At 31.1% G+C, this 16,127-nt stretch overlaps 1 protein-coding gene across 4 annotated transcripts; it reads left to right on the forward strand.

Moving 5' to 3' along the window:
* The first annotated feature begins 1,485 nt into the window (after positions 1-1,485).
* Positions 1,486-15,131, forward strand: LOC148617469 (prenylated Rab acceptor protein 1-like). Of its 4 annotated transcripts, XM_088585171.1 has the most exons (7): positions 1,621-1,738; positions 2,624-2,654; positions 7,042-7,065; positions 8,893-9,102; positions 11,750-11,847; positions 12,055-12,156; positions 13,044-15,131. In XM_088585171.1, exons 3-7 carry the CDS (start codon positions 7,046-7,048, stop codon positions 13,136-13,138), a joined length of 525 nt encoding a protein of 174 aa, XP_088441297.1. In that variant the 5' UTR covers positions 1,621-1,738; positions 2,624-2,654; positions 7,042-7,045; the 3' UTR covers positions 13,139-15,131. The 4 variants fall into 4 exon arrangements, with proteins under 4 accessions (XP_088441295.1, XP_088441296.1, XP_088441298.1 ...); XM_088585169.1 differs by lacking the exon at positions 2,624-2,654 and having other exon boundaries at positions 1,486-1,738; XM_088585172.1 differs by lacking the exon at positions 7,042-7,065 and having other exon boundaries at positions 1,620-1,738.
* Positions 15,132-16,127: the final 996 nt, after the last annotated feature.

Consider the following 16,127-nt stretch of genomic DNA (forward strand, 5'->3'; position numbering starts at 1 on the left):
AAGCAACAAGCTTAAAGTCTGATAAGGAATTAAAGAACATGTATATTTTGTTTAACTCTAAAAGGTTAAGGAGTTATAAAAACTGGCAATGTTATTGGTTAGCCGTATTGTCTCATAACAGAAATCATTTCATATTTCAATTAAAATATTATATCAAAAGAAATCTTGGTTTGTCGTAAAAGGTATCATTTCAAAAGTTTTCCCACCTTACAAAATATATTGCTTAAGTCAATGTACCCATTTGAAACATTTTATCAATACTTCAAAAGAGCAGAGTAACTGGGGCTGGCAATAAACCCTTCCTTGGAGTTATTTCCCTTTAACATCAGTATCACTTTGAAGCTTGCATAATAGGAGTCATTCATACGCTCTAGTGACTTAAATCCTTTCAATTTGGATTACCTCCCTTACCCCAGGTCTACTACCTTAACTAATACATTTTATTCAGGTTTTATGACACATTATTTTTAAGGTTTCTTTTAATATTGTCAATCTAATATTTTTTTTTAATTCATGATCTAATATTTACAAATTTATTTTTTTATAAAAAAAAACAACTTTACTTACGATTTTGTTTGACTGTGTCACTTTCTAGAGTTTTAAAATGTGATCATAATTATGGCAAGCCAAAGTGGACAAAAATGCCTATTCAAAAATATTTATAAATCAAGACAATTACAAATAATTATAATTCATTTATAAATATTTATAATTATTTATAAATATTTATATATAGGCATTTTTGTCCACTTTGGATTGCATTATAAATATTTATAATTGATTTATAAATATTTATAATTCATTTATTAATATTTATAATTCATTTATAAATATTTATAATTGAATTATAAATATTAATAAATGATTTATAAATATTTATAATTGAATTATAAACATTAATAAATGGATTATAAATATTATAATTATTTATAAGTATTAATAAATAGGAATTAAAGCTTCGTGTAATTTTGTCTCAATTACTTCCTTTTATTCATCAAATATCGAACAATTTTAATGTAATTCCCTAAAGTTTATTTACTTGTTCTCGGTTTTGTTTTGTCATTTTTTAATCCTAGAGATCAAGTATCATGAATCTTTTAAATTCAATGCTGACTAGTAAATGGGTATTGTGATATAAATAAATAGGCAAATATTATTTCTCCGCAACCAGGCATTACTGCATTAGATATTTTTTCATTCAAACACAAAAATACGACCCGGGCGCTTTTTAATAAGAACTTCCTGGCATGAACGGAGTGTTATGACCCTCCTGGACGGTATATTGGACGACTTTCTGGATTGTACATGGCAATATATTTGTGGTTGTTTTCGAAGAAATAGCATAAGGCCGCAGATGATAAGTAATAACACCGGAACTGTTAAAAACGTCACAAAATATGTGTATAAATCTTTACTAACTTATATTGAATATAAACGTACTAAATTATATCACATTATTGAATTGATATACTACATGATCTCTTGACTTAGAGAGTTGAATACATGTAGGTAAGAATGAATGCAGACTGAAATATTGACCAACTCTTCTGTTCTTTCTATTATCAAGTAGAATCTATAAATCACTGATTATACGAACAGCTTTGAAATTTTTTTTTGACACATCATTGGATACTGCTAAAACACAGAGCCAACTAGAAATGACAGATACCAAAATTGATTTCGCCAGCTTAGAAGGAAATATTGACATCCCAGAGAAGATATCCGCTGCAAAATCAGGGTTCGTTCATTTTTCAGTGCTTGTCGCCTTGAGTGATCAAAATTAATAAAAAAGGGTTTCAGAAGTATCTGCCTTATATAATTATACAAGGCATTTCTTAAATCTGACGGTTATGCCTTAACCAGGCTTAGGGAAGCGACCAAGCAAAATGAAAATAAGTCTCCCTAGGTGACATAATTACAGTGCTTGCCTTTAACCACTAGCCCGAAGCCAGGAGGTAGTAAAAATTAATTCGCGCTAGTGAAATGATACATGTACATTTCTTGTTTGGGGCTAGTTGAATCCTATAACAGTCCTCTAGTATTCGGGCTAGTTAATGAGAATTTTGAAGGAAAGGACTGTAATTATTTGGACTAGGAATGTATCTGTTATTAAAGTCCCTGCTTACATGCTCAACGTCAGTCGTCTATCTATAAAATGGAGTAGGCATAACTTATATTACTCAAGAAGTGCTAGAGGTTGTCTGGCAAGCTATTTTCTGACTTGGTGCCATCCTAACCTCTAGTATCTGACATGTTGAAAGCCACCGCAAATGTTAATTAGCTAAATAATTGTTTTAAAATACTTAGTCTTTTATTTACATAAAAGAAGTTTAACCTACCGGAAATCGAACAATAAAAATCCTAAATATTTGGTAAATACCTAGAAAACATTTGTAATGAAGACAGTTGTCAAAATGACCAGAAATTTTGAATTAGGTCACTAATTTTACAGAATACAATATATTTTTGACAAAACAAACTTAAAGTTGGTAAAGGCAATTCGTTGGTTAATTTGACATGATTGTTTCGCAAATTTTAAAATCCGTAATTTTATCAACTGGAATTACACACTCAAAACAGCTATAAACCAAATATGAAGTTTATTTTAATTGCTTTTACAAAGGATTTCCAGGATTGCTGGATTTTTTCATCAGGTAGGTCATTTTTGTTCTGTAGTTTAGTCACCTCCTGTGTTATGGTTAAGAAACTGAATAAACGTTCTAAATGGAAAATAGTTTACTATAATTCTGCTGATTTCAAGGAGCGGTGGAACGAGCGTTATGCTATATGGCGCTTGGAAGTAAGAGGTTGGGGTATGGAGGAATGGAATGCCAACCTCTTACGTTGTAGGAGTAAACTTATATCAGCGAGCATCATGAGCTTTACCATACTTATACCGTCTGCATGAGACTCTTAAGAATATTCTAGGAAATTAAAACCCCTTAGGCGCAAACACCAGGTTTGCAAGCCAATATTTTTTTATTAGCGAGCTGCTGGCTCTTAAATGTAAAGAAGCTCGTCTAAAAATTCATCATACTGACACTTGAGAAACTTTCGTTCAAGCAAAACACTACATCAGGATACATTTAAGCTTCAAAAATAGTAAAAATGCAGGCTAGACAAAACGTTTAAAAGATGTCTTATGTTATTTTTCAAAAAAGCTTAGGTAACTTCCGGTTGGAAGGATCTTAATGAAACCATGAAATCAACGCTGTACCTTGAACAGTTCTTCCGATGATTTTACAAATACTTGGAATGCCCTTTGCCATCTCCCACTTAATACTGATGAAAATTTCCTGAAAAAAAAATTTGGCAAAATAGTAAATGTCATGAAGTCTATTGTGTTGAAAGGAGAGCCTGTTAATTTTGCTTTGGACTTTGCTCGCACTTTAGGCCACTGCCTTCCTCATTTTATTTCAGCAGAAAGTGAAATCAATGTTTTTTTTAATCTTTATTCTTAAATAATGGGGGAGGGGCCATGTTTTTTTTAAATTTTTTTAATGAATGAAGAAAAAAATTGTTTTTCAAAATTTTGAATACATCTACTTGTTTTTTTTTTTTTCAAAAAGATCCAAGCTCCCCTTTTCCCCTCGCTATCAAAATAGTCGAAGGCTTAGTAGCACTTAACATACTTTACCATTTTTTTACCCTTAAGGGCATCTCCAGCAAAATCCTTTTTAGTTTTATTGGGCCTGATAAATTTGTACAGATACCAGAAATATTGCAGTTCTCTGTGGATGGTGGGAATATTTTACAAGTCATGTGACTTGAACAAAATTCAGATGCAACTGAGAGCTGTAAATTCCAAGAAGAAAATAATTGCTTTTCCTATGCTTCAATTTGGATAATGAAATCGGAATTATACTTCTTCTAAGGTGGGTTAGGTTCTTGACAACAACAACAGTGGAACACCGGAGATACCTTGTACACATATTTCCCCAACTTTTTAAAACACATCATATTTGGTTATTTAATGTTCTGTGTTGTGTGTGTCAATTTTTTATGTCTGGTGTCCCAGGAATACATTGGATTTCTGCTAGAATCTTGGTTCTCTTGGTTACTCATTCATTTCTTTTAATAAGTAAAAAAAATTAGAAAAAGCTTGATAACATAATCAGAAAAAAGGAAGTTATTTTTACTGAAACATTATCTCAACCTATATATTTTCATTTGATTGCTTTAAGGAAACGTTGAATTTACTCCAGAAGGATAGTCACTGTTACTTAAGGTACATCACTTTTTTTTCATTGGTATTTTGGGGTACCCTTAAGGGAAATTAAGATACTACAGGAAATTGTAATTCCGCCATTTTTGTGGCTTATTGCTGATTGCAAAATACTGACAATTTTATTTTTCAGTTTGTGTTGACAAAAATGAAATTTCTCAGAACTTTGAAAGTAAATAATTATTTGATAGGAATAATAACCTTCAAGTTTTAAAGAATTTTTTACAAGAAATTCAGTGCAATTAATCTTTTTTTTTTTTGGTCAAATAACCAACAACCGAAAATTGTCTTGGTTAATAAATCATGGTCGATTTGACAATGTAAACATTGTGATGCTGGAATGGAATGTCATTGGATTTGAAAAATTCACTTTTTACAGAGAAGTCATTTTGTGATATGTACGAGCAAGTCATTTTCCATTATTTAAAAATCGTAGGTGCTCATAAAATTGTAGACCAATTTTTAATTCAAATTTGAACAATATGTTATGCGCATTGTAGGTAATGCATATGTAGGTCATCTATCTACTAGAAATATTAGGTATGATCTACTTTAAATAAAACTGATTTCATGTCATTTACCATTTTTGATAAATGTGAATTAGAGTATCCAAATATTTATTATTTTGATTAGTCAAACAGTTTTGGAATCTGCATAGGATGCCCTGTTTTAGCACAGCTAGAAGCGTTTTTTTTTTTTTTTTAATAATAAATCTTAGAAGTTTTGATCAAATAACGTGGGTTTGGAAACCTTTTGTTTAGCTGGTGATTTGACTACATAGATAGATATGTAGATGTACAATGTAGCGTTTTGTACTGACGAAAGTTTGTCAAATGGTCAAATGATAAATTTTTAGACAAATTTCTATACAATTAAGTATAAAATTGAGTATTAAAATTAAAAAAAGATATCACTGGGATGCATAGAAATATGTGAAGTTCTTCCTTGTTCTTCATTGAGTGACCAGCTGCCAATTTACCCCAAAATGGCCAAATAATCCCAAGTGGAAGTAGGGGAAAGTCAAATATATGCGATTTGGAACATTGTCTATAAGTCAGTAGTCTTATTACTTATTTTGCGGCCTGAAATGCATGTTCACGATGAGTCTCCTATTCACAGGCCCATATTGACTATTAACAAAATGATACTACATGTGTCATGTACAGGTACAAAAATGTACATTGTACATGTATTTTGACACAATTTAGTATTATGTACATACATGTATATCGGAAAGAAGTACCGATATATTGCTGATAGTCACTGCACGTCTCTGACCTATTTCCAAAAATAAGTGCCTCTTGTACAAACTTCCTTCTTTTTTTGCTTCATATCTTAAATATTGTAATAGATAGAAACTTTCAGTTGACAGGATCATCAGGCTTACTTGTGTGACACAGGGTCACTGTGTTAGAAATTTCATTTTTCCCCAGTATCAGATTAGTTCTTTGAACTTTCCAACTATCCCAGGGTGTGACATTAAAAACTGTCCTATTGCCCAGGAAAAGTAAAATCCATTTGGGCAAGTAGAAGTCAAATTGCATTTTTATACTTGCCCAAAAGACAACAAAATTTTATTTATTTTTCAACTTGCAGTAACCTAAAGGACAGTCTACATTGTTCATTTTGTACATGTACATGTACAGTAGCTTTCCAATTTGGGCAAGCTAATTGAGTTTTCTTCAACTTCCCTAATAGAACAATGTTCACAAAATGTTCATGTTAAACCCTGCATCAAGTGAGCTTTTCTGGCTATTTGGACATTTGTACATGTTGGTTACAAAACAACCTACCTCCAACCAGGTATATATCCTAATTTGTATATTGCTGTACAGATACCACACTACCACCAGATGAGAATCTTTTATTACTCCAGTGAAAAGGAGAGGCAGGGGCCATTTGCCCATTGAAGCTTAAAATGGCCTGGTAAAGTTACAGGATTTTACTTAGAATGTTAAAAAATGGTCCATTAACTTCTTGAATACTTGAAATGAATGCTGAAAATGGCCCATTTGAAAAAAATTCTTTCCCAACTTAGTTGGCAACTGTATAAAGGACAAAGTATGTGTACCCTCTTCACTTTCTCAGAACAAACTACTCATGTTACCTTTGAATGATTTTCCCTGTAAAAATGGACAGCTTCATTTTGATTGCTTGAATTCTTTCAAAGAGTACATTTTTAGTACATTTCTTGTATACTACCATTTTTAGTCAAATGTTCAATTAAAATATGTGGGTGGGCTGAATGAATCTCCAACTGTGACACAGGCAGGTACATGTAGCAGGAGATTAATGATTTTTTTTTAAAGTGAGGAGGCTCCAACTGAAAGTGTTTCATATTCTGATACAATTCGTTATTGTTAGGTCCCTTTCTTGTCTCAAGTGAATGGGTAGGTTTTTAAGTTGAAACTAGAAGCCTTGAAAGCTCCAGATTTTTATCTCCTATATGTACATGTATATTCCAGTCCAGTTTTGAAACAAACACTGTACATGTACATTATTATATTTATATGATTAACTTTAAGTCCATTATCATGTACTAAATAACTTAACAGCTATAGAAGGAAACAGAGGATAAAAATTATGTATATACAAGTACATGTATTTGTTATTTTAATGCTATTACATTATATATATGTACACATATAGGTCATACTTGTACATGTTCTTGTGGTAGGGGTAGATACTTGTTTTAACTAACACTTATTTTGTGATCATAGACATAGTAAACATCCTTTGTTATCAGCTTATAAAACTTGATTACATATTAATTATACTATTAATGGATTAATGTCTTTTATGATTGTTAAATTCAGGTCTATGTCAGCACTGAAATCAAGGTAAACAATTGTCTTTGTAAACAAACATTTTTCATCCCTGTGAGGTTGTTGTCGTTTTGACATAATCACCAAATCTGTTCTCATTATATGTTAACCCTCCTTGTCAAATTCTATTATTTTTGCTTTACTACATGTATGATCTATTTGGTTGGAATACGTGTACAATTTACAATTGTATGTAGAATACATGTACGTGTGTTGTGTTTTAGGAAGGTGTACTGGTACATGTACTTGTGTGTTTTATTTCTGCAAAATAGTTTTTTAGCCTTTGCAGATTTTCATTTACATGCTTATGAGCAACCAGTTGATTTTCATAAGAGTAGGTGCTTATTTAGAGCATTTTTTTATCTTGGGTATTTATTTATTCTTTTTTATAAATTATTCTGTATTGCAGTAATTTTTTGTTCCTACATTTTTCCAGTTTTAGGTTACTGTTATAGGGTCTGGATTATTTTTACTACCAGGTCTGGTCCTGCCTATATATTTCAAATTTTGTCACATCTCCTGTAAAAATCAATTGGTTGCCTCCTATGTACTGCTGGTCATTTTAATTTAAATGCTTATATTGATAATGTAGATATGCAAAACACATTTCTATTAGTGAAGAAGTGGTCTATTGTATGACAGGAAGTTATAATGTTTGCATGATAATCTTTGTATGACATTTGATATTTCACCTTAAATACATGTATATATGTACTATATTTTAATGGAGGACTTTGAAATATACATACACTCCTTGAAACGTTCACGTTTCCAATTTTAGAGTTAGTGCATCGTTTTGCGTTTGTTTAAACGCACAATAGGAGCGTTCATTTAAACACAAGATAGAAGCGTTCATTTATTTTTGTACATTGATTACCTCCTTGATTCAACTGTTATTTTTATATATTTTTTTGCTATTATTGATTTATATATTTTCATTCCAATTTCTTTTTTTTCTTTCATCATTCTTTGTTAATATTATTATTATTTTTTTGCTCGTCTATCATGTGTTTAAACACATGCTGTGAGCGTTCGTCTCTCAACGCACGCCAGGAGCATTTGTTTGTCATGCGTTTAAATACATACTGGGAGCGTTTGTTTAAATGCACTATAGAAGCATTTGGTTTTTTTTGTGCCTTTGGTGAGCATTTAGCATGCGTTTAGTTATTGTGTGTGAGAGAATCTTAAACGTCTCAAGGAGAATATTATATGCTTTCCCTAACATTTTTTTTTAATTCATTCTTTATTAGGCCAAATTAAAATAAAAATATCCTAAATTCTCATCCCCTTCCATTCTAATTTTTCTTTCACCCTCCCCAAAATATTTTATTTTGATTTTTTCCCAATTTAGGTCAATTTCTTTCAAAATGACAGTATTTTTAACTCAAATTGATAAAAAAAAATTAAATTTGCTTGTCCTCCTCAAAATTTGAACAGAACAGGATGAGAATCAAGGAATGTTTCTATTATTGCCTTACTTATTTATACTGCGCTGTTAGAGAGATGTAAATTTGTATCAGGTACTATGTATTAAAATACACACCAAAGTCCACCAACACTACAGATAATATACATGTACACTAAAAAAATGCTTGATGGATTTAAACATTTCTTTATTTAATGTTAATCTTACTGGAAGGAAACACCCTTCATTGTGTCTAAATATGTTAAGGTAAAGAAACTGTTACTTTACTGAACAGAGAAAATACTGTAATCCCTGTGCTGGTGCTACAGGTACATCATATACATGTACCGGTACATTATATGACAAGATCAATGCATGTACAGGTACATGTACCTTAGCTTTTATTTCATTTTCATTTATTACTTTTTTTTTTACAGAATTATGTCCCTTTCATTGTCCAACGTATCAGCCAGGGAATGGATTGCAAAGACAAGAGAGGGGATAAAACCATGGGCTGAATTTATTGCTACCAGCAAATTTAAAGTGCCAAAATCTATCAAACCGGTGCCAGGTCGAGTAATGAGAAACATTGAACACTTCCAGAGTAATTACATGTTTGTCTTTCTGGGTCTTGTTGTATTCTGTGTGTAAGTACTGAGGCGCATTATATGTTTGTTATTGTATCATTAACGAGTTTAAGGATTCCAAACCTGATTTTAATTTACTAGGCCAACAAAGTTGAAATTGGCAAAATCAGAAGTAAAAATACAGTAAAATAACAACCATAACTGAGTAAAATACAGATTTGTAAAAAAGTAGAAGGAAATTATGTCTGAAGGATAACAATAATATGTTCATGTAAATATAAACAGAACTGTATAATCTGTACTCGAGCGAAAAAAGGTATACATTGTGCTGAAAAGAAAGTACCATAGTTTTCCTTCAGTGTTAGAAGGCTTATATGCTGTACTCTTTCTACGTCAAAAGACTTTTCCATCTTCTAGATTGTTTTGTCAATGTTCATTTGCTGGTTGTTTTTCTTTTATTGACTTAAACAAGAACTCTAAAAAAATCCAAAAACTTTCATTATTTATGGGTTTTTGATTCTTCTGATTAAAATATTTTATGTCACTGACTTGGTCACTGGTACATCAGAGGAACTTCCCTACTGTTTCTGAACACTACACAAAATATAGTCCAAATGTAACTTCTTTTATAACAATTGATATCTCTTTCAAAATCAGTAAATTTGTTTTATCAAATTATTCAACTTAATAATATTCTAACATTGCCACAAATTAATTTAAGGTCAAGTCTTCAAATCAATTGCAGACTTGAGGGACATCTTTTTTTGGCCTGAAAAAGATGTTAAGTATTTAGGAAATTTAGCCTTAAATTTCCAGAATGTGTCAAGAAACATTAAATGTGTTCAGCTTACAAAATCTAACATGCTAATTAGCGAAATACAAATTTATGATTACAGATTTATTTATATAATATAAAATTAAAAATTTACCGTGTTTGATACTATTTTCACATGGATCAAAAACTTCCAGTGCTAACAGTATTTCAATTTTTATAATCTTAGCTTTCTACTGAAACATTTTTCACAGACTATATGAGTTTTATGAAGCCTCAATGTATGAAACTCAAAATTTTGAGTTTATATTTTGATTACAAATAATTATGCTATTTATCCTACCCAGTTAATTTAAATATGAAATAACATCATTTAAACAGTCGCCAGGCTTATGTGATAATCCTTGATTATGCACAAAAGTACTTCTAAACAAGGATCTTGTAGGTGGTTGTAATCATAAGTAGCTCTCCAGCTAAGAATCATGCAAATTGTGATTCATGGGTGAAAAGCCTACATATTTTTATTTTTGATATTTTGCTTGAATTGCCATAGTAAAAAGAAATTAATACTCGGTTTTTCATTAAAGCCGTGTTCTTAGGAGATAAAAATTATATAGAATGCATTGTAGATTTCAAAACTAAGGGAGATAACTCTGTAAATGACACTCAAATACAATGGAATCTATTGGATTTTCAGTGATGATTATCTCCTAAGAGCAGACAGATTGGAATAAATAATTACACATTTCATAATATAGATCCATAAGACAACTTAATTACAAAAATAAAAATATGTAGACTTTTTTGGGGTGTATCACATTTTTCAGATTTTGCATGATTCTTACAAAGACAGCTACTTAAAATTATGTGGACATTGGACAAACTTGTTTATACAAGTTTTATAAGAAATTGACCCTTTTGTGGTAAGTTGATCATGTTGATGAGCATGCTCAATATACACTTCAGTAAGGTAAGGCTTGGGTAGAACAGAAGAATTTTCCTCGCTGAAGTGTATATTGAGCATGCTCCATGCATGCTCATTGAATATCCAACAGTTAGCATAAAAGGGCCTATTTAAGAGGATTTCCATTATCAATTTGACTAAGTGCCTGGTTCTGTTTTTATTAATTATGGACCATTGGCAAGATCCATACATTATGAATAAACCCATTCAGATTAGGCCAAGAAAAGCTATATGTCTGTTTAAGGTTGTATTGGATGAAAAAATAGGATAGGTAGGTAGGTTAAGTAGTTTCATTTTTTTAAGTTTATTGAACTTTCTCATCTGAAAAATGATAGTATAGCAACCTTATATAAAAAAATACTAATTAAAGGGGCTAGGTATAGGCACTTGGTAGAAAGGGAAGGCAGGGTAACCTTAAACAAGTTCTATTTCTCTGGCCTTATGAGTACTGAGGATGAATTGGAAGGGATATATAATTTGACAGGTGCTTACATAAAGTAATGACAGGCCTTTATTTTATACAGTTTGTATTATTACATATGAACAGTCTTTGCAAACTTTCTATTGGCGAGTAAATTTAGACTGGAGTAGTTTAAATTCTGATCTTTACTGAAAAGTATAGCCTCCTATATTTAAAAATAAAAATATATTGCCCATACATGTATATATAAAATGAAATAGAAACATGGTTTCTGGCACGCAGTATACATGTATCATTTAAAAATCAACTGGTCATAAGAACCAATGAAAAACACAGAATGCTGCACCTTATTCGTGTACACACACCTTGATTTCAAATCCAGAATTAATTAAAATATAATTAAAACATTTAAAGTGTAAGTTGATGTTGATGTAAAAATAAATTGAATTTCACTATACATTCAACTTGTAAATGGAAAAAAATAACTTAGTTAATTTTTTTGCCCATTTTTCACACATATGATAATTACACATGTACTTGTTTATTACAGACTGACATCACCGATGTTATTGGTTGCCATAGCGGCTTGTTTAGGTGCTTGTTATATCATCAGTTTAAAAAATGCTGAAAACAAGTTGAAAATTTTGGGTAGGTACATTTCATTTTGAGGGTGTACTATATATTTATGAAACTGAGAAATAATATGTACATATATTTCTAGATATGGAATTCATTTGCATTCAAACAGTTAACAAATCTTCAATTATTTAATTTTGAAAGTGAAATATGGCTACAAGTAGTTAAGATCATTACTTGCTTCATATGTGTTTTTTTTTTTTGTGTGTGTACATTCAGGTAAAGAACTAAGTGTTGGGCAACAGTATACAGTCGTTGGTGTGTGTGCTTTCCCATTGTTCTGGTTGGCTGGTGCTGGATCTGCCGTATTTTGGATTATTGGTAAGGGTATTGCACAATTGTTGACCAAATGAATAATAGCATGTTTTTTGTTGTTGTTTTTTTAAACAGCAATCATCTATTAATGTATGCTTTAAGAAACTAATCATAACCGGTAACTAATACAAAAAGCTTTTTAACCCTCCATTATGAAATGGGCAGAGAATTTGATAAACCTACAAAATTCTCCATAATACTTTTAAGCAAAATTTTTGGTCATCTGATGGCCTTCTTCAGTTTACACTCAGTTTATGCTTAAGGCACTTAAGGAGGTTATTACTGAAATATTTTCTTATTTATATTTATAGTTGGCATTGTGCTATAGTGGCCTCGTAGATTTATATCTATGTCTTACCCAACATGTTCAGGCTCTAGATTTACTTATGAGGAGTATGTATATATATATAATGTTACGGCTCTTTTTGCTTCATTGCTCCTTGTAATATATTTGATACAGGGAAGATAATGAAGTATATTTAGGTCTGAAAAAATTGTAACAATGTTAGACTTAAACTCGTACCTCTGTGACGTACATGGCAACACCATCTGCACTAAGTCCAGTAACTAGAGCACGCAGCCAGCCAGGCTGTATATATTAAAACAGCTTCTTTCTGGCTGAGTGATTCCTCCTCATAGGTTAAATCTAGGGTTGAAACTTAGTACACATTTTGTATGGTATTACAGGAAAGACCTGTGCAATTGTATCACAAGGTTCCTTACCAATTACATGTAAGTAAGGCCGAGATTATTTAATAGGTGTTTTAAATTTTATGAAGGAGTTTAGGGGTCAGAAGGGGTCCAAACCAACCCATTTGCAGTTTTTGGTCAATTAACTGGAAATACACATCCATTCAATGTGTATGGATCTCTACTTTGAATTTCTCTTTTAGGTGCCTCATTTTTCTTCATCATGCTGCATGCCTCAATGTATATGACACCAACAGAGGCTGAGGAGGTAGAACTTGAAATGGATGAGGTTGTCTGATCATTGAGGGTTACTCTGGAGGACTGCTGTATTCTGGGCATTTTATTCCCTGGAAATATCAAGTGTTGGGACTCAAAGAAATGGGAAAGATAGCTCACTGTGAAAAATTGTGTTCAATGAATATCTATCATGGTCATAATGGTGTGAAACATTAGGAATGAAAAGACTGCCTTTGTTTCAATCTTTTTGGTATTTTATTCATAATATTGTTTTAAATTCAGAAAATTTCATTTCTCATATTTTGGAAGTAGATGATATAAAATGCAATTTCTCATATATCAGATCTTCTAATAGATGGTTATAGATGTATCCTAATTTGCTCTGAGGTATTGTTTTGAAATACTTCCATTTTGATAAAAAAAAATCTGAAGTTGTACATCTTGAATAAGAATGTTTCTCTTTTAAATATTATTTTTATTTTTTTTTCAATTATTTCTTAGAATTAATCAAATATTATTATACATTAATTGCATACATTTGTTCATTTGTTGCATACAAAAATTTAAATTGTTAGTGTTTACATGGTTTAAATCAAAACAAATTATAAGTCTTTATTTTTATTCATTATTATTTCTCATTTCCTTTTCTACTTGAAGTCTTTTCTGATTTTTTAAATTGTTTTTATTAACTACATGTATTGTGATAGTACATGTATCTGTTAGTAGAAATATGTGTGAGGATTTCTTTCGAACATTCTTTTCATGCTCAAAATCATGTTTTTCATACATGTATTTGCATCTAACTGATCAGTTGTTAAGGAGGTATACTTAGGGTAAGGGTCACAACTCTTACAAATCAGTGGAATTTTTGTTTTCAGCATTTTACATCAATCTAATTTAAGCATCAAAGTAACTTGGACTAGTTTCATTCTGTTTCAAATGAAAGCTTAATAGGCTTTGATGAAATTGAATAGGATACAAACATATCACTGATTTCAAGATTGATGTCTCTTATATGTACCCTAGGTCTACCTCCTTTCACAAATATGATAACCTGCATGATCTTGTGCTGAAAGGACTATCAGTACGAACATTTTAAGTTCATCATATTTATGTTTAATGACTAACTGTGGAATGGAGTTTTGTTCAAGACTAATGCAATTTATTGTTAGGTATTGTTTGAAATTTCTAAGACTCATGTAAAATTATAAGAAATTACAGAAGAATTTTTCCCTCACTATGAATATGATATCAGTTGATGTCTGCATCATATTTATATTGAAATTCACTATACCTTAAAAAATTACTGGATTTGAGATTGTGATAAGGTGTTTTTGTCTTCATTCATTTGTTTGGAATAATAAAGGTGGTTAAGATTAATCCACTTTCAGTCAATTAACCTTTATCACCATTACCCTTTTTCTGATGACTTTATAATTCACTTTATACAGTTATTTCAACCAGAATCATTGCTAAACTTAAATGATGAATGTCTCTAATAGCATCCTCCCAAGTCAGGGTATTGAGTCCACCCTCGCTCCCTCAAACCCCTGACATCACTCATTCATATTTAGCAGGTATCATCCAGACAATTCCGATTGGTTGCTTCTTCGGATAATGAAAAATTGATTTGACATAAAATGTCTGATTAGATTCTGTTTAGAGTCTTTAGCGAAAAAAATGATGTTATGTGTATGTAGCCATTTTGTAAGTTATATCGAAGAGTTTCTATTACGAGTGATTTGATTTGATTTTGGATCTGGTTAAAATTTAAGTAACTCGCTAGATGGCACTGGATGATACCCGCTAAATATGAATGAGTGATGTCAGGGGTTTGAGGGAGTGAGGGTGAGGGTGGACTCAAAACCCTGACTTGGGAGGATGCTCTAATAGTTGATTCTTAGATATTAAATACAATGGACAGCCATCATATTTTGCAGGGTTTTTAGATTTATTGTAATTAAGTAAAATACTTTGTTTGAGATCTGTGATATATGTGTTGTATTTATTATAGTGGAAAATGTTCTGTGGGACAATTAAATTATATAAAGGGAGTTTTTGTTATATATATTATGGCACAAAAAAAAACACTTAATACACAGTAGATGAAATAATATTGAGTGATGTTTCAAATACTTTTTTTTTAAAGAACTTTCCTCACATTCATTTAGTACCCCAATCTATATTCAGTTTGGTACATATTTTTAGAAAAGAAAAGTCTACATATTTTTCTACATCCTAGCATCATGACTGGTCCATGACTACACTTCCACTTCCTATGGTAATTGCATGGTATTGATATCTTTTATGTGAGTTTTTGTTAATATTTAAAAATTTTGTTTGTTTTCTGTCTTTCATGTTACTGCTAAAACTACCTGAAATTGTTGATATAGGTAACCTTTTGGCATATTTATATTGCACGTTCTCCCTCTGTCTGTGTGTTTATCTGTCCTACTTTTGTATCTGGTCCATGCTCCCAGTTTTTAGTGGAGCCTGAGTTGCTTGTTTACTTTTGTTACTTTGTATGTATTATTTTAGTTACTTTATGTTCTTTGTTGTGTTTATCTGTTTCCATGTCTGATTACATTCTTTTGATTTCCGCTAGATTGTTGGTTCCCTTTCTAATTCATGAATGTCTCTTGATTTGTCTGCCCTACTTTTGCATCCCTAACTTCTCTGGTTCTACTAACTGGATTTCTTATACGAAGTTTTCAGGCATGATATCAAGATCAGAGAATATTGATGTGTACCTGCTAAAGCCTTTTGTTAGCTACTGCCATCACTTGGTGTCCATCTTCCTCACTGTCCGTCCGTTAACATTTACTTTAATCAAAGTGCTGATAGCACTGGCAGTTTTTGATTCTTGTGAAAATTGTAGCATGAACAAAATTTAAAATTATTTATTTAAGATTATATGATTTTAATGCATTTAAATTATGATAAAGAACTGTCCCTTTTTAATATGTATAAACTTAAAGTCAATCTGTACTACAGATCCAACTTCACATACATTTACAAATTTTTGTTCCATTTCATCTTTTACCCCAATT

Source organism: Perna viridis, chromosome 5 (genome assembly GCF_037379345.1).
Source record: "Perna viridis isolate PV_CMFRI_1.1 ecotype Kerala chromosome 5, ASM3737934v1, whole genome shotgun sequence".
Lineage (NCBI taxonomy): Eukaryota > Metazoa > Mollusca > Bivalvia > Mytilida > Mytilidae > Perna > Perna viridis.